Source organism: Anomaloglossus baeobatrachus, chromosome 5, assembly GCF_048569485.1.
Source record: "Anomaloglossus baeobatrachus isolate aAnoBae1 chromosome 5, aAnoBae1.hap1, whole genome shotgun sequence".
Lineage (NCBI taxonomy): Eukaryota > Metazoa > Chordata > Amphibia > Anura > Aromobatidae > Anomaloglossus > Anomaloglossus baeobatrachus.
The window spans coordinates 563,683,319-563,710,606 of record NC_134357.1 but is presented as its reverse complement, the minus strand read 5'-3'; the positions used below and the strand labels follow the sequence as shown (position 1 = coordinate 563,710,606).

Genomic DNA, 27,288 nt, shown 5'->3' with positions numbered 1-27,288 from the left:
AATGTTCCCTAATAAGAGTAATAATGCCAATTCTAATAGCCCCTATAAATCATAGTTTCATATATTTAATAAATAAAAATAAGTACTTAAGGGGGGGAGCTAAAAAAAAAAAAAAGCCTATAGTGTTAAATTAAACAACCGATTTCATGAAAAGCCCGCATATATAGATATAGATATAATTAAAGTCCCAAGGGCAATAGGTCACAAATAAGTCCCAAATAATAAAATATATCTAAATGGGGAACATTTTTAAATTTAAGGTTAATAATATTCACAGATATTTTATTAAAGGGGGGACTGTGGAGGTGGCACTGAGCTATAGCTTGTTTGTTCAAACGTAATAAGAATATCTGTGTATATAACTAAATCAAAATGTAGATGTAGATGCAAAATTATCTGTCTGTCTATGTAGCCATTGCACAGACCTATAGTATAATTTAAAGTTGTATAGTCATGAAGGGGTTAACCAAAGATAATGAAGCCAAAATGTGAAGCTACAAACTCTTATCAGTAGTGTCCACACAGAAAGAATGTTTTAATGAACATCTGCGGGGAGAAATAGGGGAGAGACACTCCCATAAACTCTGTGTATCATTTTCAAGGCCGAAGGTGCCTTCTGTAATAATTAAGTTTCTTTCAATATAATAATGAGCTCAGTGGGTATTGCTGACTCAAGGAGAGAGCATGTTGTCTGTGTGTTCTTTGTCTTATATACATTGATATATATCGGCACTGGTATACAGCATCAATGGGGCACCGTCTCTGGATCCTAAATGAAGGCTCCATTAGCAGTCTTGACCCAAAATTCCTCCCTTGACACCATTAGCACAGGAGGGGGTTGAAGGAAACCTGAGGTGAGTCAACCACTCCGCCTCCTCCCCCCTGACACCATAACCAATAATAGACTTAAAGAAAGTTATAACAATTAACAATTAACTAATGTAATATGTCATATTATGCTACAAAAATCTATAGGGAATGTAGGTTGTTTCCGTTAGGAGACCCAGTTGGTTTAAGAACATATACAACTCATTTCACTATAAGATCTACAAAACAGTCTATCTCCCTTAGAAAAATTACATGGAGGCTGCAGCCCATCCGGGCCCCAGCCAGGGAGGAAGCACCCAAAGGAAGAAAATCCTCTTGAGCCACCACCGCCACCCCCCCAGACCACCCGACAGGCTCCCACCCCCTCCTCCATCCAGGGTCATGTCGTGAGAACCCCGTGATTATGGATGGGTTATCCTAGAAGGAAACATTATGGCCTCAGTTAAACAGGAATAAATCTTCCAGGCTAAAATAGTGTTAACTGTATAGGTCCAATGAAGGTCCCTGATACCGATGCATATAAAAACAGTATGCATAAAAATTACAATATTCAAATAGTTCAAGAGTCAGGACCATAACCCGGAGTCCATCCAGGGATTTTTAAGATGTCACCCATTGTGGACCTTTAGACCTAAGGAGGATAGTCACATGAAACCAGGTATCAAGCTTCACCTCCATGAGCATTAACAATCTTCTGCTTCCCAGATTGTTGCACATGAGTCCAGCTAGGAGGATCCACATTAACATGGAGGCCCACCGTCTACTCTGGCAAAGATATTATGGGAAGTTCAAACACGCTCAGGAATCTCGCCAGGTCCCCCAAGTTCGGAAAGGTTGCCGATCTTCCCTCTTTATGAGCTGTTAACTGAAAAGGGGAATCCCCAGCGATATGGGATATTTCTCTCCTTCAGCTGTGTCAGGAGGGGGTGCAGGGCTCTCCTTAACTGTAGTGTGCGCCTAGCCAGGTCTGGCAAAACCTGTATCTGTGTACCCATGAAGGTGATAGGGCCCGATTGCTGCACTGCTCCCATGATGGACTCCTTTACTTTATAAAAATGAATCCTGCAAATCATGTCCCATACTCTGGAGTCTTGGGCTGGGCTGGTCTGGGGTCCAGGGCTCTGTGTATGCGATCTAATTCAACTGGACCTTGGCTTTTTTCCCTAGGATCTGGGCAAAGAGCTGCTGTGCTTTGGAGTCAAGATCTGGTGTACCCACTGTTTCAGGGAGGCCACAAATCCGGACATTATTTCACCTGTTCCGATACTCCAAATCTTCCAGGATTGATGAGAGCTCCTCTAATCTGTCAGCCTGTCTGTTTAAAGCTTCACTGTGAAGAGCCATAATGCAGCCATGACCTTCTGTGATTTCTCCATTTCCTCCACTCTGGTAGTGAACTCTGTCTTCAGCGCTTGCAACACCTTTTTATAAGTGCTTTCCAACCTGTCAGCAAATCTACCAAGGTCCCTCTTTGTAGGCAGAGCACTGATGGATCTACTGATCGTTAGTAAGCTGAGCTGGTCACCTTCTTCTTCATCTGCACTGGACTGGTCATGTTGTGAGCCAGGGCTTATTGGCGGGGTCTGAGCGATCTGCTGTGTGGAGCTCTCCCCTGGAGAAGACGGCTCTCATGGTGCGCAGCTCTGCCTGAGTGCCCTGGCTTAGGAAGCGATCCATGCTCCCCGACGGACATCCAGACACCTTCTGAGCGCCGGTGTGTTTCTTGGGCCTGCCCATAAGTTGGTGAGTCTGCTGTGATCAGATAGTGGCTGTTTGGGGAAAGAGTACGGAGCGGAGCTCTCTGTGCACACATCCTTCTCTGCCATCAACTAGCCATACCCCCCTAATCTGGCTTTTTTTATGTTTCTTTTGGAGTAATGGCTTTTTCCTGGCAGAGTGGCCTTTCAGCCCATGTTGATACAGTACTCGTTTCATTGTGGATAATGACACATCTTACTAGCTTCGACCAGCATCTTCACAAGGTCTTTTGCTTTTTTTTCCTTGGGTTGATATGCACGTCTGACCAAAGCACATTCATCTCTGGTACAACACAGAACCCGTCTCCCTCCTGAGCAGTATGATGGCTGAACATTCCCATCTTGTTTGTACTTGCGTATAATTGTTTGTACAGATGAATGAGGCACCTTCAGGTATCTGGAAATTGCACCCAAGAATGAACCAATCTTGTGCAAGGCCACAATTCTCTTCCTGAGATCTTGGTTTATTTCTTTTGACTTTCCCATGATACTACACAAAGAAGCAGTGTGTTTCAGGTGTGCATTAAATACATCCACAGGTGCATCTCAAGTTAACTCAGATATTGGAAATAAATCATGATATCATCATATGGACTGTCCCATATTGTTTAAAGGCATAGTATTCTTAGCCTATGAAAACTTTTGACTTTGCAGCCAGTAATAAAAAATGCCGTAAAGCATTCTCACTCTCTCATTATTCTGCATTTGGCAAATATAAATAATTTTGGTTCCTAATTGACCTTAAACAGGAAAGGTTTTTTCTGATTCATGTCAGATAGTGAGGAAAAACCTGCAGATGTGTCTTTATAGAGTATGTATGGAAACGTCTGGTTTCAGCTGTACACGACTCATGTTTGTGATATATTTTCTCTAGTAAAATGGTAACATCACTACTTATATCATGTAGCTGAAGTGCAGCACAGATTCTTCTCAATTAAAAGCCGAGATTCTCCGATCAGGAATAGAAAAGACATTTAGAGGACATTTCTGAACTTTCCCAAATTCTTATGAAAAAATGTTCATCACATACTGCACTGAACCGCAGTACCCAATTTATTATATATTTTAGGAGTCGGATTCAGTCCATTTTACACCAACTCCAACAAAATGGACACCGACTCAGACTTCACAGCTCTGTTAAATTAAGAACATGAACATGGCGTCACCAATTAATGTGTAACAAGTCTCAATTTCTGATAAACAGAGTTCAATTTCCAAACAAAACAACATTTCCCACATTTTGGGGATGAAAATTGCTTCTCATCTATGTGAGCTCTTTAATAGTTAACAATAGTTTTTTTGAACAGCATTTCCCACATTCTCAATATAGATATGGCATCTTGCCTATGTGAGTTTTTTTATGTTTAGCCAAATAAGGTTTACACACAAAACTTTTCCCACAGTCTAAACATGAAAATGGCTTCTCCCCTGTGTGAGTTCTCTGATGTCTATGAAGATTTGATATATGAATAAAATGTTTCCCACAGTCTGAACATGAAAATGGCTTCTCTCCTGTGTGAGTTCTTTGATGTGTAACAAGACTTGATACATTTCTAAAACATTTTCCACATTCTAAACATGAAAATGGTTTCTCCCCTGTGTGAGTTCTTTGATGTCTAACAAGATTTGATTTATTTGTAAAACATTTGTCACATTCTGAACACGAAAATGGTTTTTCACCTGTGTGAATTCTCTGATGTATAATAAGTTGAGATTTCTGGGTATAACACTTTCCACATTCTAAACATGCAAATGGCTTTTGCAGTGCTTGAATTTTCTGATGTTTAACAAGTTTTGATTTTTTTGTAAAACGTTTTCCACATTCTGTACATTGATATGGCTTCTGCCCTGTATGAAGTCTCTTATGTACAACAAGGTTTGACTGACATCTAAAATACTTCCCACACTCGGAACATGAAAATGTCTTCTCTCCTCTGGTAGTTCTAACATCCTTTCTGTGACTTTCATTTTCCTTAATAGCCTGTGATGAATCAGAAGATAGGACCTGTTTAATAGGATCAGACGAAAGATCTTTGCTGTGAAGCACTGAGGATACGGCTGGGATAACGTAATGTTGTTCATATATATCTTGTGGCACAGCCACATTATATGATGGAAAATCTGAAGATGCCAGAAGTCCCTCAGATCTCCAAATACAGTCACCTGCAAAGAATAACACTTTTATTACTTTTTCAATAATATCATTTTGTAAATACTTTTTTTTAAAACTATATCAAATGCCAATTACAATTGTAAGTTATGATGCAAAATTCAATTATTCACTAAAATGTTGGTGACAAACAGTTCACATTCTAACTGAAGACCTCAGAGATGCACTAGATAATGATATCAGGCCACCAGGATTGGCTCTAGCAGTTTTAACATTCAGTGTTGAATTCAGCAGCTTCCTAGATTCATGTCTCAGAGTGTCAGTCACCACTATTTTGTAGTAAGACCCTCAGTGGAAAATCATAAATGAGCCTGTCAGTCAGTACTATTAGGGGGTCTGTCTGGCACAATCCGATAGCCACATGCATTTTACTGCAGATCGGAGGAACAATATGATTATATATGAAGAAGCTCTGACCTTTGTAGAAAGTGTAAAACTGGAAAAGCAAATTAATTTGTCAACTGATTTTGTCGATTTGTTCCCCCAAAAAATGGCGAATGAGGTAAGAAATTGAAATAAGCATTACTCTGCTAACTAACTCTTCATAGAAGGTGAAATAATATGTGACATACTGGCCTCCTGATCAATGCTGAGGGATGTAATGTAGTGGGACCAATTGTGTTTTTTAGGCATTTACTAAATTTCACTGTAAATTATATCATTTTCCAATAATCTTTAAACAGTGTTTATCAATCTGCCACCAGGGGGAGCTGGAACTATGTAGCAAAAGACAACACGGAGCAACAAGAACCAGGAAGTAGATACACAGTGTGTACTCGTACACTGCCTCACAGCACAGCTGGGGAGCAAAGCTGCGGGGTGTGCGAGGAATGGTCAGGCGGGCCAGGTCAAGCACAGTACGAGCAGAAGGAGGAGCGGAGGAAAGAGCAGAAGCAGAGTCTAGGTCAGCCCGAGGTCAATACCAGAGGAAGCAACCGAGTGGGGAGGTAGGAGAGGGGACAGAGGAATGGGGGGGGGGGACTAGGGGACAGAACACAGACAGGGCACAGGGGCACAAGCACAGACGGATCAGGATAACACTTACAGGACCAGCAATCACAGGCAAAGCAGCGCTAAGTTTATAGCCGGCACTGGTTCACTGGAGATATCAGTTTTTAAAGCATCCAAGCTCCAGAAGTGAGGCTCTGGAGAAGGCTCCGCTCCCTAGCCATGTGGACAGGGAGGCGGAACCGTGACAGTACCCCTTCCTCAAGAGGGGGCCACCAGACCCCCAGGCTTCCCAGGAAAAGTCCGGTGGAAAGCCGCAATCAACCGATCGGCCCGTATGGATCGTGCCGGCACCCAGGACTTGTCCTCCGGACCATAACCCTTCCAATGGATTAGATACTGGAGGGAATTACGAACCCAACGAGAATCAATAATACGCTGGATCTCGTACTCCTCACTGTCCACAAATATCGGAGTCGGAGGGGTCTGAGAATCCACCACCGATGGAACAAATTGTTTAAGCAAGGTGGTACGAAATACGTTAGGAATACGAAAGGTCTTGGGCTGTTGCAACTGAAAGGCTACCGGGTTGACCACCTCAATGATCTCATAGGGTCCTATAAACTTAGGACCCAACTTAGCAGACGGAACCCTAAACCTAATATTCCGAGTAGACAGCCACACTTTGTCCCCCACTTGAAAGGAGGGCCCCGGAGAACACAGTTTGTCTGCCTGGGTTTTCCGGGACCGCTGAACCGTCTCGATGCACCGTCGTATCTCCTTCCACACCTCCCCCAGATGCTGAACGACGGAGTCGTCTCCTGGACACCCCGAATCCTCTCTGGAAAAGGACCAGAAGTGAGGGTGAAACCCATAATTACAGAAGAAGGGAGATGTACCCGTAGACTGGTGGACTCTGCAATTAAATGCAAACTCTGCAAGGGGCAAAAACGTACACCAATCCTCCTGCTGAGCAGAAACCAAGCACCGCAGGATTTGTTCAAGGGTCTTATTCGTCCTTTCCGTCTGCCCATTGGACTCAGGATATTAGGCGGACGAGAAGGACCACTCAATCCCCAACCACCTACACAAGGCCCTCCAAAACCGAGAAAGGAATTGTACCCCCCTGTCAGACAATATTCAGTGGCAACCCATGTAACCGAACCACCTGGTCGATAAAGTGGTTAGCAAGGGTTGCTGCATTAGGTAGACCCGAGAGGGGAACGAAATGTGCCTGTTTACTAAAACGATCCACCACCACCCAGATCACAGTCATGCCATTAGAGACAGGAAGGTCCGTAATGAAATCCATGGACAAGTGGGTCCATGGCATTTCAGGAACAGGCAATGGAACCAGTTCCCCGGCCAGCCGGTTATGACATACCTTAGCACGGGCACATATAGCGCAGGCCGAAACAAACCGAGCCACATCCAAGTGAAGAGATGGCCACCAAAACAGTCGAGCAACATCCATGCGAATGACTGTAATGCCTGGGTGGCCACTAAGTACGGACTCATGGAACTCTTGTAATACCCGTAACCGAAGGTGCAAAGGGACAAACAATTTAGTGTCTGGAGCGGAAGATGGCGCTAAGGACTGGGCTTCCCAAAGCTCAGCCTCCAACTCGGATGACAAGGCAGCGACGACCACCCCTTGCGGAAGAATGGAGGAAGGAGTCTCTGGAGGGGACACCGGGTCCAAACTACGGGATAGGGCATCCGCCCGCACTTTTTTGGACCCAGGCCGAAAAGTAATGGAAAAATGGAATTGAGGAAAAAAAAGGGCCCACCTCGCCTGTCGATGCGTTAATCTCTTGGCCGACTCGATATATGCAAGATTTTGATGATCAGTGATGACTGTAATAGGATGAATAGCACCATCCAAAAAAATGCCTCCATTCTTCGAATGCCAACTTTACTACCAATAATTTGCAGTTACCCACATCATAATTCCGCTCAGCCGGAGTGAATTTCTTGGAAAAGAATGCACAAGGTCGCAGATTAGTCAGAGTAGCAGGACCGTGAGAAAAAACTGCTTCCACCCCCACCTCCGAGGCGTCCACCTCCACAATAAATGGCACCTTGAAGTCGGGCTGTACATGAACTGATCCTTCAATTCAAGGAAGACCTAGACTGCTGTCTGTGACCAGTTCTGCAGATCCGCCCCTTTCCGAGTAAGTATGTAATAAAATTTCACCGCACTCTTCAAAATTTTCATGCAATAGTGTTTAATTTATTTGAGACAGACAGGTGGTGGACATTTGGAAATAGCGACAGAAACGTTTCGACCCGTTGGGTCTTTATCAAATGAGTCGCTCAATGTGTCATAGCAGGGGTGCTCCCGTGCCTGTGTCTCAGCTGATCTGTCAGTGTCACTGACAGATCAGCTGAGACACAGGCGCGGGAGCACCCCTGCTATGACACATTGAGGGACTCATTTGATAAAGACCCAACGGGTCGAAACGTTTCTGTCGCTATTTCCAAATGTCCACCACCTGTCTGTCTCAAATAAATTAAACACTATTGCATGAAAATTTTGAAGTGTGGTGAAATTTTATTACGTACTACGAGGGATCCAACATCCCATCTACCAGCACCTAGCTAAATATTTAGCTGTGTGCACACTAACTACTCATATAACTCCTTTCCGAGTAAGGTCGGTCAAGGGCTTGGCAATCTGGGAAAACCCCTTAATAAACCTCCGATAATAATTGGTGAAACCCAAAAAGCGTTGTAACGCCTTGATATCCCTGGGTTGCACCTAATCAACAATAGCCTGCACTTTCCCCGGGTCCATCTTAAACCCTTCACGAGAAAGGAGTAACCCAAGAAAGGCTATTTCCTCAACGGAGAAAACACATTTTTCAAGCTTGGCAAACAGTTGATTATCACATAACCTTTGTAATACAAAACGGACATGTGTAATATGCGTCTCCTTAATGACAGAATAAATCAAAATGTCATCAAGATAGATGACCACGAAACGACCAATAAAATCAGAGAAGACATCATTGATGAAATTTTGAAACACCGCAGGAGCATTTGATAAACCGAAAGGCATCACCAAATTCTTAAATAACCCCTCTGACGTAAGAAAGGCTGTTTTCCACTCATCCCCTTCTCTGAAACGGATAAGATTATAGGCCCCCCTGAGATCTAGTTTGGTAAACCACCGGGCTTCGGAGAGTTGGTTGTAGAGATCAGTGATGAGTGGAAGCGGATAAGGAAGGAAGGATATGCCCTTTACGTATACTGTCGGCTATGTAAGATTTCATAGCAGCCCTTTCTGGACCCGAGAGGTGATATAAAGGGCCTTGGGCAATTTGGAGTTGAGAAGCAAATCGATGGCACAGTCATATGGGTGATGAGGTTGCAAAACCTCGGCCTTTATTTCCGAGAATACATCACCGTAGTCCATCAGCTATTCCGGAAGACCCTCAGGACTTACGGAGAACACAGATACGGATTTTAAACACTTTTTATGATAGGCAAGACTCCATTTGATTATGGTACGACATTCCCAATCAATAACGGGATTATGCAACATTAACCATGGATACCCCAACACTAAGTCAGCAGGGAGGTTGTCCATTACAAAACAAGAAATCATTTCAGAATGCAGAGACCCGATCACCAGAGTAAACCTTTCTGTAGCAAACCGAATGCAGTTTTGAGACAACGGTGTTTTATCAATTGCCAGGAGTTGGATAGATCCATCTAACCTCACTGTCCCTAACTCTACAAATCTAGGGTCAATGAAGTTCATAGCGGACCCACAATCAACAAAGGCAGTAGCAGACCAGACCGACTCCTTGACCCGGAGGGCAACGTTTAGAAGAATGTTATTGGGGGAGAGGAAAGGTACCTGATAGTCTGGGCAACCTCCTCGGCCGTTAACCAGACTTAGAAGTTTCCCGACGACTGTTTAGCGGAGGGGCAATCTGGGCAGTCCTTCCTTCAGTGCCCATGGTGTCCACAAAAGAAACACAGCTTGAGATCCCGGCGTCTTTTCCTCTCCTTCTCGTCCGGATTGATGGCTCCAACTTCCATGTGCTCCGTAGCCGGCAAAGAAGGTGTCCTAGGCAGAGTGGGAGGAATCTCACACATGGTACCCCTTCTTTCCCGTACTCTACGGTCAATGCGAACTGCCTCTGTCATTGCTTCGCCAAGGTACTGGAAGGAGGGTGCAGAGCCAAGGCGTCTTTCAGTGAGTCCAAAAGACCTCTCCGGAACTGGCACCTGAGTGCAGAATCATTCCATCGTACCTCAGTGGACGACTGCCGAAACTCAGAACAATATTGCTCAGCAGTGTGATTCCCCTGAGTGAGACACATAATCCTGTCCTCAGCCACCCGTACTCGGTCTGATTCATCGTATATCACCCCGAGGGAGTCAAAGAAGAGGTCAATCGAATGTCGTTCTGGGGCCGAAGGGGATAGGGAAAACGCCCAGGCCTGGGGACCCCCTCTAAGAAACGACATAATGATCCCCACCCGCTGAGTGTCATCCCCTGAAGACCGAGGTCGGAGAGTAAAAAGAAGTCGGCAACTCTCTCTAAACGTCCGGAATAGTTTTTTCTCCACAGAGAATTTATCGGGGAGCATCACCGTGGGTTCGGGAGTGATGAGTTGGACATCAGTGGGACTATGATGACCCACTTTTTGTAAGGTAGATGCCCCTGAGGTGGCCCTCGCGGAGGCGGAGACCTCACTCTGCAGCATATTATGTGAAGCTACCAGGGTGCAATGCTCTGCAGCCAAATCCTGTACCAACTGAGTGAGGTTGGCTACTTGCTCACACAAAGTACTAAGTGGGTCCATTACAGTATCCCTCAAAATGCACAGATGGATCTCACTACCAAGGTAACTGGCATTTAATTCCTATGAGAAAACGAATCCCTATTTGGGGCCGGCTATAATGTCAAGCTGCCACCAGGGGGAGTCTGAGCTCTGCAGCAGAAGACACTACACGGAGCAACAAGAACCAGGAAGTAGATACACGGTGTGTGCTCGTACACTGCCTCACAGCACAGCTGGGGAGCAGAGCTGCGGGGCCTGCGAGGAATGGTCAGGCGGGCCAGGTCAAGCACAGTACGGGCAGAAGGAGGACCGGAGGAAAGAACAGAAGCGGAGTCGAAGTCAGGCCGAGGTCAGTACCAGAGGAAGCAACTGAGTGGGGAGGTAGGAGAGGGGTCAGAGGAATAGGGGGATGACTAGGGGACAGAACACAGACAGGGCACGGGGGCACAGGCACAGACTGATCAGGATAACACTTACAGGACCAGCAATCACAGGCAAAGCAGCACTAAACTTATAGCCGGTGCTGGTTCACTGGAGATGTCAGTTTTTAAAGCATCCAAGCTCCGAAAGTGAGGCTCGGGAGAATGCTCCGCCCCCTGGCCATGTGGACAGGGAGGCGGAACCGTGACAATGTTCCCACGGATCAGATTTGTGGAGGACCCATATGTAGGGATGAGAGAACCAAAACTTTAAATTTCTGGGTTCATACCGTGTCTAGTGCATAAATCCGAACATGGACTTGAAATCCATGGTTGAGTTTGTATGTTGTTCAGATGCTGAATAAAGTTTGTTGAAAGGCAGCCAATAAACAAGCTTTTCGGCTGTAGGCACTTCACAGCCATAACAACCATGCTAAGTATTGGCATAGCTGGTGCACCACGTGAACCGGACTGTGTAACCACCAAATCAAGGTTTTATGTTACTCTTCTCACTCTGCATACTCATCGAACGGGCACTGTGTGGCCACTCCGCACCAGGCTCTGGGGAGTACTGTTAATAAAGGATCTGTGTGGCCACATCGCATACAAGCAGAGTAATAATCTCCTGGGCACTGTCTCTCTGTATACAGGCCTTGTAATACTCTGCATTTTATTGGGGTGCAAAGAATGAGGAGAGTATCAAATAGTGGCCATGGTGCTGCTGCTGGGAGTGGGATGGCTGCAGGGACAGGACATGGCCTATCTGTGCTTGCTTTGCACTTGACTGAAACACCTTCATCTGGTGTATGTAAGTGATAGGGCGTTCATAATTTATTAGGCCCGAGAACCGCAGCACAAACGTTAGGACCAGAACACCTGGAGGCATTTTTAGATAGGATGCTTTATAGTGCCTCCAGTTCCTTCGCTTTGTCTTCCATCTGGTCCTCTGATGAAAGAGCAAAGTTTGCACCACACCCCCTAGCAAATCAGCGAAGCAGTCTGAGCCCCGAGTCATGCAGCAGTCACTTTTGCTTTTTGATGACTCTGTTGGCTGGGGTCTGTGGGCCATCCACATGGCCCTGCCCCAAAAGTGGCAGAGATTGAGTGCCCTGATGCCTAACCCCTTGTTCAGTTGAGGATGAGGACATGGGAAGGCTAGTGCACATGGTCAGCGGAGCACCGCAGCACATCTTTGATGATGATGACGAAACTGCTGTGGTTTTCTGCATTGTGTAGACCGACGAGGGGGATGAGGAGGTCCTAAATTCTAAATTCGACATGGAGTCAAAGCCATCCGAGTGATGTACCTAGTTCAGAGAAAGAGGTGGCGGTCATGCTGCCCCAGTGGCAGAGCAAAAAAGGTAGGGTGCTAAAGCTCAGCGGACGACCCCTATACAGTACGTCGGCTGCTATTGCCCACCATGCCGACGTACTGAGCACACCAAATTCAGCTCAGCAGAGCTCCAGTGGCATTTCTACAGACAATGTACTGACGACAAGAGACAGGTGGTTTACTTGCTGTGCTGTCAGAATCTTAAACGAGGCACTAATGTTCTTAACCTGAGCATCACTTGCATGATGAGGCATCTGACTGCAAAGCAAGAGCTGCAGGGGAGTACACATCTGAAAAACCAGGAAAGATCTGATGTTCCTCCTGCTCCTTCTTTTGCTGTGATCTGATTGGGCGGCTCATTTCAGTCACTCGGGCGACTTGCTTTCACAGCTGGAGGATTCAGCGGTGGCCGCCAGTAACCTGAGTGATGTCATCGCTAATAGCGCGACTCACTTCAGTTGCTATGTGGAGCTGACAGAGAACGGTCGTGGTCTGTGGCCACTTGCTGTCAGCTTCCAATATAGCAGAGCTGAAAGCGTTGTGGGACCTCGTGTGGATTACGTCGGACCTGGAGGGCTGTTTGGGGATTAATAAAGTGGTGAAAGAGGGTGGGTTTTTTTGTCTTTTATTCCAAATAAAGGATTTTTTGGCTGTATGTGTTTATTTTCTTTAACTTACAAATCATGGGGGGTCTCACAGACGCCTGCCATGATTATCCTAGGACTTAGTGGCAGCTATGGGCTGCCATTAACTCCTTATTACCCAGATTGTCACCGCACCAGGGCAATTCGGGATAAGCCGGGTAGAGTACCGGGACTGTCGCATCTAATGGATACGGCATTTCTGGGTGGCTGCTGGCTGATATTTTTAGGCTGGGGGCTCCCCATAACATGGGGTCCCCATCCTGAGAATACCCGCCCTCAGCCATGTGGCTTTACCTTGGCTGGTATCAAAATTGGGGAGGGGACCGCACGCCAGTTTTTTAAATTATTTATTTATTTTACTGCAAGATTTAGACCCGCCCACCAGCGGCTGTGATTGGTTGCAGTGAGACAGCTGTCACTCAGCGTGGGGGGCTAGTCTGACTGCAACCAATCATAGGCGCCGGTGGGCGGGGGACGCAGTGAATATGAGATGGAATATTGAGCTGACGGTGATGGGTTAGTATGAGAGAGGGGGTGAGTTGGGGGGAGACCGACCGACAGAAAGAGAGAGAGACCGACAGACAGAGAGAGACAGAGACCGAGACAGAGCGAGAGAGACCGAGAGAGACCAAGACAGAGAGAGACCGAGACAGCGAGAGAGAGAGAGACCAAGACAGAGACCGAGACAGAGAGACAGAGACCGAGACAGAAAGACAGAGACCGAGAGAGAGAGAGAAACCGAGAGAGACCGAGAAAGAGAGACCGAGAGAGAGAGAGATACCAAAAGACCTGCGTTTTGTTTGTCAAAAAAGCATGCAGAATGCAACAAAAATGCACTGCAAGCGCACAGCTAAACATTTTGGTTGCGTTTTGACACACCTCATTCATTTCAATGGGTGGAAAATGCAACCAAAACGCAGAAAAGAAGTTACATGCTGCTTTTTTAAACACTTTGCTTTTTTTAAGCTTTTTGATTTTGTCAAATATTTGGCATCCAAAACGCTGCCTAAAAAAAAGCAACGTGCGCATGGAATTTGCTGACTTCTTATACACTTTTCTGGGGAAGCACAACGCATGCATTTTGACATTGAGACGCTGCAATTTTAAACGCAGCCAAAACACAGGAAAAATGCACACGTGCGCACATAGCCTATGACCCCAAAATCAACAAATGAATGGATTCACAAGAAGAAGATGAGAGTTCTGTAATGCCCCAGCCAGAGCCCAGACCTGAATTCAATACAAAATTTGTGGATGACCTGAAGGTCACACCGTGGGACCAGGGATGTGAACTTCAAATAACTGAGTGATGTCACATGCTCACAGCCGGGTCCCCCTCGGCTGTCAGTGATTCCTGGAGCCTGCAGACAGGGAACATGTTCTCCCTCTCTGCAGCCTCTGGATGTAGCAAAGGATCGTTGTGGGACTTAATATGGATCACGTAAGATCTGCAAGGATGTTTTTGGGGGTAATAAAGGGGTGAAAGAGTCTGTGTATATTTTATTTCAAATAAAGGATTTTTTTTGGTGTTTGTGTTTTATTTCTTTTCACTTACAGGACTAGTAATGGTGAGTGTCATAGACGCCTCCCACTACTAATCCAGAGCTTGACGACAGCTGTCATTTTTTGTCAAATCACAGCTGTCATTAACTCCAATTCCCAAAGCACCAGGGCAATTGGGATGAGCCAGGTAAAGCACAAGGACTGGCACATCTAATGTGATGTGCCAATTTTGGGAAGTTGCGGGCTGGTATTTTTAGGCTGGGGAGGACAATATCCATGGTTTCTCCCATCCTTGTATTACGAGCTCCTACTGTCTGTTTTACCATGGCTGGCTATCTAAAATTGGGGGCCTTATGCCTTTTTTTTTTTTTTTAAACTCGTTTTATTGAAGGTTAAGTATGACATAATATCAGAAATCAACAGCAACTTGTACATGGAAGATAAAAGTTGAACATTTGATCGTGTAAAGGTATACTTTCACAGGTTGTATTCAAAAGATAGAGTACCATATAGACACAGAATAATATTACCGAGTGCTGGGGACCGTGTCACACCACTGGCTTGGAAACCAATACACTCCGTAGGATTCCACCACCCGAGTGTGTAATATGCCAGAAAGAGGGTTTTAAGACAAAAGGCCTTGTAAGTTTGTAGCCAGGGAACTGGGCGAGCCCCCAGTCAAGGGCAATCTCAACCACCCGCCCCAAATTTTCTCAAATTTCTTTAAAGAGCCGCCTTATGCCTTTTTTAAAAATTATTTATTTCAATAATTAAAAAAAAACAAACAAAAAACACAGTAGCATCCCCTCTATTTTGATATCCAGCACACGGTAAAGCTTATAGGTACGGGCTGTAGCCTGTAGCTGTTGTCTTACCCGCACTGGCTATCAAAATATGGCGAGAGCTTATGGGATTTTTCTTTACAGTGATTTCCCTGGCCAATCCCAGCAATGCCAATTCTTGCCCATAAGTGCCCACACCGCAAAAGCTTGCCGATTGGCTGCTCTCCGACCTTTCAACAAGCTTTATTCAGATGACAAACCTAAGCAGGAACTGGACATACAAATAAAAGCCTGTGTTATTCTATTAGTCCCACATTGCAGAATCTGCTGAATGAGAAGAATCTGTGACCTCGTGTTACGGGGTATGTACAGATGGAACAGGGGCTCCTAGGCTGACCCTAAAGGTCCAGTCACACTAAGCAACTTACCAGCGATCCCAACAACGATAGGGATCGCTGGTAAGTTGCTAGGAGGTTGCTGGTGAGATGTCACACTGCGACGCTCCAGCGATCCCACCAGCAACCTGAACTGGCAGGGATCGCTGGAGCATCGCTACACGAGTTGTTGGTGAGCTCACCAGCAACCAGTGACCAGCCCCCAGCGCTGCGTGGAAGATGCTGCGCTTGGTAACTAAGGTAAATATCGGGTAACCAACCCGATATTTACCTTGGTTACCAGCGCACGGAGCTACACGTGCAGAGAGCAGGGAGCAGCGCACACTGAGCGCTGGCTCCCTGCTCTCCTAGTTACAGCACACATCAGGTTAATTACCCGATGTGTGCTGCAGCTACATGTGCACAGAGCAGGGAGCAGCGCACACCGCTTAGCGCTGGCTCCCTGCTCTCCTAGTTACAGCACACATCGGGTTAATTAACCCGATGTGTCCTGCAGCTACATGTGCACAGAGTTGGAGCCGGCACTGACAGTGAGAGTGGCGGAGGCTGGTAACAAAGGTAAATATCGGGTAACCAAGGACAGGGCTTCTTGGTTACCCGATGTTTACTGTGGTTACCAGCCTCCGCAGAAGCCGGCTCCTGCTGCCTGCACATTTAGTTGTTGCTGTCTCGCTGTCACACACAGCGATCTGTGCTTCGCAGCGGGACAGCAACAACTAAAAAATGGCCCAGGACATTCAGCAACAACCAACGACCTCACAGCAGGGGCAAGGTTGTTGCTGGATGTCACACACAGCGACATCACTAGCAACATCGCTGCTACGTCACAAAAGTTGTTAGTTAGCAGCGATGTTGCTAGCGATGTTGCTTAGTGTGACGGGGCCTTAAGACTGGAGCCCCTGTGCTGTCCCTTATCTCGAAGATAAGAAGGCTCCATGGTAACCAGGTTCGATTCCCCAGCATGACCCTGTCTCCTGTCCGAGCCCTGCTACTATTGGCCCCCACCCTGGGAGCGGGTCGGAAAACCCAGTAACCAAAACCCCACAAATAAGCACAGCCAAGGGTAAATGAAAACACACACACACGCACACACACACACACACACACACACACACACACACACACACACTGCACTTAAAACACAATGAAGGAATAGTATGTAAACTGGGGAGTAAAGCAAAAGATAGGAAATAAATGCCCAACTGGTGAACTCACACACTATGCAAAACCACAATTTGTAGATCACCATATGACAGAATAACCACAGGAACCAAGAAGCAAAGATATATCCTGCACTCAGCCCCAGTATCTAGAGCCTCATAAAGAGTGAGGGCAGCTGGTGTTAATCAGTATCCTGAACTCCCTGGAGATGATCACAAGCCAGCAGTGATTAACTTATGCTATACGGGAAACCAGTGAAGCCAGAACCAGCCGACGCCCAAGACAAACTGTGCAACTACATAATCCCAGGCTGTTTGTCGACTCTGCAGTGTGAACAGAATCTGATGCTGCCATGACACCCAACAAGTGCAACGCTGAACATCACACGACAGTACTTCTATGAGGGGCCTCTGGACCCTCAGAGACCAATGACCCTGGCTTCTTAGGATGGCGACGATGAAAGACCCTAACCAAGCGCTTTGCATGAACATCTGACGCTGGTATCCAAGTCTTCTTCTCCGGACCACAGCCCGCCAATGCACCAGATATTGCAGAGAATGACAAACCAAGCAGGAATCAATGACCCTTGTTCTGTCTTCTATTCATTAAATAGGATAAGGGTAATATCGTTTGTTGCCCACAAGAGGTCACTGTTGGCTTTCTTATGTTTTAATTGTTTTCCTCATACATCTCCACAGTATTTCTGTGGGTTGGAGCCTGTTGCTTTAAGGAAAAGATACTTCCTTGGACTGCCCCTTTTCCCTTCCCTTCATGAGTTGGAGACGCAGATGTCTTGGTGCCTCCATAGGATTCAGAGGTGCTATAGCTGGCTCCAGTTCCTTTTCTTCAATCGTTCCTCCTGACTAGTGGATCCCGGTAGGAATCATTGTACTAAACTACATATTTATGTTAGAATATGTGTACAGTTGTTAGGTAGGCACTGTGAAGTAACAGTGGCGCTACTCAGATTACATAGGCCGTGATACATGCAGAGCAGGTGTAGGGCAGCATCAGCAGTGTAAATGTTGTATTCAGTCATATGCATTGCTCTCTATGTTATGCAGATTCTGTAAATACCAGTACTACTATGTATGTCATTCTGTTATTTGTGATATGCCTGTACTGATTTGGATTTGTATCTTTTGTTATAGTTTTTACCAATTAATCATCCATTTCTTATGATCATCCACCTATCCATCATCATTTAATAAATAAAGACTTAAAGGCAACACAGTCTGTTTATTGAAACAGTGGATGAAGGTTAGCTGTATGCCGGAGTCCACACAGCTCACACGTGGACGAAGGCAGAACAGTAAAAACGGGCTGCTGGTCGCAGGCAGCTATTGTACGAACTGTACGGGACAGCTAACACCCACGCTACATGGCACACGGGTGTTACAGCAGCCGCCATACAGCTACATAGAACAAGAGCGCAGTCCAGCTACAGTAAAGATAGCCGGTCGCAGGCTGTAGTACAGGACCGCTAACATCCACGCTGTACCGCATATGGATGTCGCAACAGCCACCATACAGCCGCAGTGACTAGACCGCAGTACGCCAGAAACCACCATTCCACTCTCCACCACGCGGAAGGCCGTCCGCAAATAGACTCTGTTTCCCGCTAAAGTAGTCTGCAGCCAAGTGCACAATGTCTGTCAGCCGAGCGTCTTCCCTGAAGACAAGGTCACGGGCAAGCTCTACTAAGTCCTCAATTAGGGAGCTTGCTGCCGTCGCCCGCGCTGAGGCCGAAGCAGCTAAAGTGAGGTCCTCCTTCGCTGAACAGGAAATGCAACTCAAACTAAAACAGACAGAGAGTGCACGTCTGCAATCAGAAAAAGAAGCAGAGAGTGCACGTCTGCAACTGACTCTAGAAAGACTTGCCGTAGAAAAGGAGACAGCGGCCGCAATAGCCAAGGCAGAGTTCCTGGAAGCGGCAGAGCACCCCGAAGAAAGACGCAGCGATGTTCTTGGGCCGGACCTAAACCAGCAGAATCCAGCACAGCGCGTCGCAGAATACGTCTACCAATACTCCAGGATAGATGACAGCTCAGATGTGCTTCACCGAATAGACTACGCAGACGGCCAGCCATCCAACCTCGAATTACACCGCTTCAAGCAAGAGAGTGTACAGCACGAGGAGGTTCACCAAAACTACTATTCCACAGAGCGGAAGGTACAACCACCATCTTACCACAAAGAGACACCTTCCTCTCCGGGGAGGTACTATGCTGACTTTCCGAAGGCGGAAACACCCTACAGGTATGGTGATACACCACACAATAGACACGACCACACACCGGCTCGCACCAGGACTGACCAAGCCACCATGGACTTTGCAAAGTTCTTTGCTCGTCGAGATCTGGTCACAAAAGGACTTGTAAAGTTCGATGATCGTGCCGAGAATTATAGGTCGTGGCGAGCCTCGTTCCAGAACACCATAAGAGGTTTGGACCTTTCTTGTAGTGAGGAGTTAGATCTCCTGGTAAAATGGCTTGGTAGTGAATCGGTAGGACACGCCAAAAGACTGAGAGACATTAACATTAAAAACCCACCCAAAGGTCTACACTTGGCGTGGAAGAGACTTGATGAATGCTATGGGTCCATAGAAGTTATTGAAAATGCTTTGTTTAAAAGAATTGATGACTTCCCTAAGATAGGACCCAAAGGCTTTCAAAGGCTAAGAGAGCTAAGTGATCTGTTAGTAGAGTTACAGGTTGCCCAAGAGGAAGGAGATTTGCCCGGATTGGCATTCTTGGATACCGCTAGGGGTGTCAATCCGATTGTAAGGAAGTTTTTGCACTATCTACAAGAAAAGTGGGTCTCACACGGTTCACGGTATAAGCAAACACATAACGCGCCATTTCCGCCCTTTGCTGTATTTGTAGGTTTTGTAGCTCAGCAAGCTAAAATCAGAAATGACCCTAGTTTTGATTTTACTCTGTCATGTACCACCGCCCCCGGTGTCAAACCCAGTAGGGCACCCATGGCAGTCCACAAACTAACATTGTCTCCTCAGGTCCTGCTCACAAAGAGAGTAAGCATCCTCCAGAAGAGAACAAACCCCAGGATATCAGTAAACAGTGTCCTCTACACCGGAAACCACATCCTCTACTAAAATGCAGAGCCTTCAGGGAGAAGTCTCTAGAGGATCGCAAAGGCTTCCTCAAGGAACACAACATCTGCTTCAAATGCTGTGCTGCAACATCGCACATGGCCAGGAACTGCGAAGCTAGCGTGAAATGTGCAGAATGTGACAGCACGGATCACAATACAGCCTTACACCCTGGACCACCTACACGAGTGTTGCCGCAAGCAGAAGAACACGATGGAAAACAGAAGAACACTGATGAAGACACCACGGTGGTTACCTCTCAATGTACGGAGATCTGTAAAGGACTCACAGGAGGAAGGTCCTGTTCGAAAATCTGCCTTGTCAGAGTCTACCCAGCAGGCCGCAGGGACAAAGCAATTAAGATCTATGCGATCTTGGACGACCAGAGCAACAGGTCTCTTGCCAAGTCCATCTTCTTCAGCAGTTTCAACATTGCAGGCCCCGGTTCTCCCTACTCCTTGAAGACATGTTCAGGTACCGTTGAGACGGCGGGGAGGAAGGCAAGCGGATACAAGGTGGAATCCATAGATGGTCAGATCTGCCTATCATTACCTACCATACTGGAGTGCAACCAGATTCCTGACAACAGGTCCGAGATACCTTCACCAGAAGAGTATAGCTCACCTGATTCCAGAACTGGACTCAGAAGCTCCAATAGCCTTACTCCTTGGAAGAGACATGCTACGCGTGCATAAGGCTAGAGAGTCCATTAACGGCTTCCAGAACGCTCCATATGCGCAGAGACTTGACCTAGGATGGGTCATAGTAGGAGATGTCTGTCTAGGAGGAGCACACAAGCCAGCCTCAGTCAACAGTATGCTCACCAACACACTAGAAAATGGACGTCCGTCTTTCTTCCGACCATGTCACAACAGTCTGTTTGTAAAGGAATTACCAAGCAGTACTCCTCTGCCATGTCTTTTCGCAGTTCCTTCCAACGAAGACCACGCTTGTGAGGGCGAACAAGACCACATAGGCTGTACAGTCTTCCACAGGACCAAAGAGGACAACAAAACAGCAATGTCCATAGAAGACAGGATGTTCTTGGACATCATGGACCAAGAAATAACCAAAGACAAGTCGAACAGCTGGGTGGCACCCTTACCATTCCGACCACGGAGACAACGCCTACCCAACAACAGGGAACAGGTCTACAGTCGATTTGTCTCCCTCAGACACAAGCTCAAGAAGTCTCCCGAGATGAGAGAACATTTCTTTACCTTCATGGAGAAGATATTCCGAAATAACCATGCAGAGATCGCACCTACACTACGAGACTCTGAGGAACGCTGGTACTTACCCATCTTCGGAGTGTACCATCCTAAAAAGCCAGGCCAAATAAGAGTGGTGTTCGACTCAAGTGCCAAGTGCGAAGACGTCTCGTTGAATGATGTCCCACTATCTGGCCCAGACCTCAACAACAGACTCCTAGAAGTTCTACTCTGTTTCCGCAGAGATACGGTGGCATTTATGGCTGACATCCAACAGATGTTTCACTGCTTTCTCGTCAAAAAGGAACACAGAAACTACCTGAGGTTCTTCTGGTACCGTGACAATGACCCAGATAAAGACATCATAGAGTACCGGATGAGGGTACACATCTTCGGGAATAGTCCTTCCCCCGCAGTGGCTATCTACGGTCTCAGGAATTCCGCCAAAGAAGGTGAAGAGAAGTACGGGTCGGATGTCAGATCCTTTGTGGAAAAGGATTTCTACGTAGACGACTGCTTGAAATCCACACTCACAAACGAGGCAGCAATCAGTCTTCTAAAAAGAGCTCAAGAAATGCTCGCTCAGTCCAACTTAAGGTTGCATAAGATTGCATCCAATAGCCGAGAACTGATGGAAGCCTTTCCCTCTCAAGACTATTCCAGTGATCTGAAGGGCATAGACCTGAGCATCGACTCTCTTCCCATGCAACGGAGCCTAGGACTACTTTGGGACTTGAAGACAGATGCCTTCACCTTTCAGATCAACAAAGAAGAAAAATCCTTCAAACGTAGAGGTGTCCTTTCCTTTGTGAATAGTTTGTACGATCCTCTGGGATTCGTAGCTCCAGTTACCGTCCAAGGTAAAATGATGCTAAGAGACTTCACCCAAGAGACATCTGATTGGGATGATACACTTCCTGCAGAAAAGACAGACCTGTGGGCAGAGTGGAGGAAGTCTCTCACGGCCTTGACCGATCTTCATGTGAACCGACCATACGCTCCTGTGCCATCCACAGAAGTCAAATCTCAAAGACTCTGTATCTTCTGCGATGCATCAGTCAAAGCAATCGCAGCAGTAGTATACCTTAAAACCACCGATGTGAATGAACAGATCCATATTGGGTTCGTCATGAGTCGGACAAAACTGGCGCCACTCCGTGAACACACGATACCTAGACTGGAACTCTGTGCTGCCGTCCTTGCAGTTGAGCTGGCTGAATCAGGAGATCAAAGATGCAGAGTTCTACACTGACAGCAAGGTGGTACTAGGATACATCTGCAACGAAACACGACGCTTCTACGTCTAAGTCAGCAACCGGGTGTTGAGAATAAGAAGATCAACTTGCCCTGATCAGTGGCATTACGTATCTACTCATCACAATCCCGCCGACCATGCGACTAGATCCGTTGCACCAAGTCACCTTAAGGACACTACATGGTTCACAGGCCCTGCCTTCCTGTACCAGACAACATCCTACATCAGCAGGCCCGATACATTCGAACTGGTGGATCCAGATGTCGACGACGACCTTCGTCCTCAAGTGTCAGCTCTTCATACAGTGGTTTCAAGATGTCACCTCGGATCTCATCGGTTCAGTAGATTCTCAACCTGGAACTCACTTGTTAGGGCCATCGCCTTTTTACTACACGTGACTCAGTTTTACAAGTCCGAACTACCAACAAATCAGAGATGCAGTAAAGGTTGGCATCACTGCAAGCATGCGTTTACTGCTCCCAACTTAGAGAAAGCCAAGATTACAATACTCCATGTTGTACAAAATGAAGCCTACAACAAGGAAATAAGCAATCTCGACAAAGGACTACCCATTCCTAGAGACAGTGCGTTGAGGAAACTCGACCCGTTCATTGACAAAGATGGGCTGCTGAAAATAGGTGGCCGCATTCAAGAAGCTAAGGTAGAAGTCTCAGAGAAACACCCGGTAATAATTCCCGGACGTCATCACGTCACAACCTTGCTCATTCAACATCATCACATCTTGGTGAGACATCAAGGTCGTTTGTTTACCGAAGGGAGTCTACGAGCGGCTGGACTATGGATAGTCGGAGCGAAGAGAAGCGCGAACAAACTCATCTTCAACTGCGTTACGTGTCGCAAACTTCGTGGCATGTTTCAAAATCAGAATATAGCCAATCTTCCACCTGACAGGCTCAGTACTGAACCCCCTTTCACCAATGTTGGACTGGATGTGTTCGGCCCCTGGTCCGTAGCTACAAGACGCACTAGGAATTTCCATGCCGAAGCAAAGTGTTGGGCAGTTCTATTCACCTGTTTGTCTGTCAGAGCTGTTCATATCGAAGTAATAGAATCTATGGACACTTCAAGTTTCATAAATGCACTTCGATGCTTCATCGCTATCAGAGGCCCTGTGAAGCACATTCGTTCTGATAGAGGCACGAACTTTATTGGAGCAGCAAGAGAACTCCAAATCCCTTCCAATCTAGACATTACAAATGTAGAGAGGTACCTAGGTGAGCAAGGATGCACCTGGACCTTCAACCCGCCACACTCTTCGCACATGGGAGGCACCTGGGAAAGAATGATAGGAATTGCACGCAAAATTCTAGATTCTATCCTCTTGCAAGCAAACACCAGACTTACCCACGAAAGCTTGACTACGTTCTTGGCCGAAGTTACAGCTATCATGAATGCAAGGCCATTGACAGCTCTTTCTGGAGACTCAACAGTTCTTACTCCTGCCATGTTACTTACACAGAAAACCTGTGTCCCAGGAGCTCCACCTGGAGAATTCACCGAGAAAGACCTATACAGAAGACAATGGAGGCAAGTACAAAACGTGTCCAATGCCTTTTGGGACAGATGGAGGAAACAATATCTCTCCACTCTGCAAACCAGAACAAAATGGCAGAAAGACCATCCAAACATCAGACTTGGCGATGTGGTACTTGTAAAGGACAGTCAATCACACCGAAATGAGTGGCCACTCGGCCTGGTCACCAAACCCTTTCCCAGCAAGGACGGGAGAGTACGCAAGGTAGAGGTCAGGGTGAGCAAGCTCGGAGAGAACAAACTGTTCACCAGACCAGTCACTGAACTTGTGTTGTTGTTATCCCCTCAGGAGTCCAATAGTGGCATTGGTTAACGCCAAGCGGGGAGTGTTCTGTCTTCCATTCATTAAATAGGATAAGGGTAATATCGTTTGTTGCCCACAAGAGGTCACTGTTGGCTTTCTTATGTTTTAAGTGTTTTCCTCATACATCTCCACAGTATTTCTGTGGGTTGGAGCCTGTTGCTTTAAGGAAAAGATACTTCCTTGGATTGCCCCTTTTCCCTTCCCTTCATGAGTTGGAGACGCAGATGTCTTGGTGCCTCCATAGGATTCAGAGGTGCTATAGCTGGCTCCAGTTCCTTTTCTTCAATCGTTCCTCCTGACTAGTGGATCCCGGTAGTTATCATTGTACTAAACTACATATTTATGTTAGAATATGTGTACAGTTGTTATGTAGGCACTGTGAAGTAACAGTGGCGCTACTCAGATTACATAGGCCGTGATACATGCAGAGCAGGTGTAGGGCAGCATCAGCAGTGTAAATGTTGTATTCAGTCATATGCATTGCTCTCTATGTTATGCAGATTCTGTAAATACCAGTACTACTATGTATGTCATTCTGTTATTTGTGATATGCCTGTACTGATTTGGATTTGTATCTTTTGTTATAGTTTTTACCAATTAATCATCCATTTCTTATGATCATCCACCTATCCATCATCATTTAATAAATAAAGACTTAAAGGCAACACAGTCTGTTTATTAAAACAGTGGATGAAGGTTAGCTGTATGCCGGAGTCCACACAGCTCACACGTGGACGAAGGCAGAACAACCCTAGATACCTAAAACTCCAAAGAACCATTAACCAAATCTGTGACTTCTCTGCATTTAGTGGTCACTACTCACCTGGGCGTTTATCTGTAGGAATCTCCTCTTTACTCCGCTCATCACCCCTCACATATGTCTCTGTAGTATTAATATGGGGCAGATCTTCACCCTGAAACAAATATTGTAAAAGTCACAGACAGATGGAGAAGTCCCATCTATGATCAGCTCTAATCCTGCCATCTCCACCGCTCTCATTACACAAGTATAAATCATATAATACTGGAGGATAAAACAAGACTGAGCACAAGACCTTCACAGCCGTCTACACATCATAGGGAGATTTCATGGCTCCTTCTCTCCATCTACCTGATGATCCTGAGGAACATCGGGGTCTTCTTGTTTACAGTCCTGTGGGAGAAGAGGACGGGGACATCTCTCTGGTGTTGTCCTCTTACTGGATAGACCTGGAGGAGACACATACAGGGACTGAATTCATTCCTTACATACAGATAATTATAGGCCGTGTGTATTTAGTCCTGTCTATTACCTGGTGATGTGAGGGGCTGGGGAAACTCCATCATGACGTCCTCGTACAGATCTTTGTGTCCTTCTAAATACTCCCACTCCTCCATGGAGAAATAGACGGTGACGTCCTGACACCTTATAGGAACCTGACACATACAATGATACCGTCACCCCCGATCCCTTCATAGCGTTACTGTATAATGTCCCAGCATTCCCAGCAGTCTCACCTCTCCAGTCAGCAGCTCAATCATCTTGTAGGCGAGTTCTAGGATCTTCTGGTCATTGGTGTCCTCATGTATCGGGGGGTGAGGTGGAGGCCCCGTGATTGGGCTCAGGGGTCTTCCCCATCCCTCAGACACAGGGGCCTGACAGCGCTCACTAGAGGTCTTCTTCACTACTGTGTAATCCTGGTTATGGAGAGACACAGTAAGAAATCTCACTCCAGACATTTCCAGAGTCCTCACCTCTCCAGTTCTGTCCATCTGTTATTCCCATAGATAAGAATGGTGTAAAGTGACGTCATCAGAATCTCTCACCTCTCCAGTAAGCCGGAAGAGGATCTCTAGGGTGAGGTGTAATATCCTCTCCGCCATCTTGTCCCTGTCCATATCCATCCTTCACGGGGCAATCAGGAGAATTCTCTTCTATAGAGCGATTGTTCTCCCCCAGCATCTAATGTGTATGGAGCCTGAGCCCAGTAATGGGGAATCTCCACACACCTCCTCCTGCAGAGCCGCACACTAGATATATGGCTGCTCTGTGCTTCCAGGACCTGTGATGATGTCACATGGAGGGGAGGAGTCAGGGTCACATGATCAGCTCCTCAGTGTATGCAGGACTCTGCTGTGCTGGGTGTCATGGTGCTGGATGAGGGGAAGTTTATGTGTGGGGTCAGGAGGGGTTTACAGTGTGGATGGAGCGGAGCCGTGTGTGTGTGTGTGTGTGTACGACGTATACGGAGCAGAGCCGTGTGTGTATGATGTGTGCGAAGCAGAGCCGCGTGTACAAGGTATGCAAAGCAGAGCCACTTTTGTACGACATGTGCGGAGCGGAGCTTGTCCGGGGGCTGTGCTCTGATGGATGGACAGGGAAGCCTAGGTTCACACTTCCGTTAAATTGTATCAGTCACAATCCGCTGCTCTGGTAAACCAAGGAATCCGTTTGGCGGATTCCGTTGTTCCCATAAACTTGTATGAGCGTCGGATTGTGACTGATGATGCTGCGTTGCATCCTCCGCCTGACTGATCAGTTGTGGAACGACTGACCGCGGGGCAGAAGGAACGCAGCTTGTAACGTTTTTTTGAGCAGTGCAATCCGTAGGATTTCGCTGCGCATGCTCTCTCTGGCTCCCTGCACACGTAACCAGGATACACATCGGGTTACCAAGCAATGCGCTTTGCCTAGGTACCCGATATTTACCCTGGTTACGTGTGCAAGGAGCCAGCGCTAACCAAGGTAAATATCGGGTAACCAAGCAAAGTGCTTTACTTAGTTTTTACCCGATATTTACCCTGGCTACGTGTGCAGGGAGCCCGACACTTTCCCGCTCGGCTCCGCCCCCTCCCGCACTCCGCATATATACACACACACACACCTGTCCCCAGCCATGCAAATCGCGGCACTGACGTCCTCAGCTCCACGGTCCCGCTCAGCTCCACCCACCTCGCACTCCACCCCCGCACACAACGGAGTCCAACAATGAATTCTGTTCTTTGTCATCCGTTGTACAACGCATCAGTCACATGCGTCAAGCAACGCATGTGACTGATGCAAAACAACGGAAATGTGAACCTAGCTGAAGGGAGGTAGAGGCAGTTAGAAACGGATTTTGTGGATATACTTC

General features: G+C 46.7%; 1 protein-coding gene across 1 annotated transcript in view; it reads right to left on the bottom strand.

Moving 5' to 3' along the window:
* LOC142313024 (uncharacterized) overlaps window positions 1–27,288 on the bottom strand; it is a 327,494-nt gene that overhangs the window by 207,502 nt on the left and 92,704 nt on the right. The window contains 5 exon segments of the mRNA XM_075352011.1: window positions 3,910–4,748; window positions 24,999–25,089; window positions 25,287–25,384; window positions 25,468–25,591; window positions 25,673–25,906. Of these exon segments, the coding sequence (XP_075208126.1) occupies window positions 3,910–4,748; window positions 24,999–25,089; window positions 25,287–25,384; window positions 25,468–25,591; window positions 25,673–25,906 (1,386 nt within the window).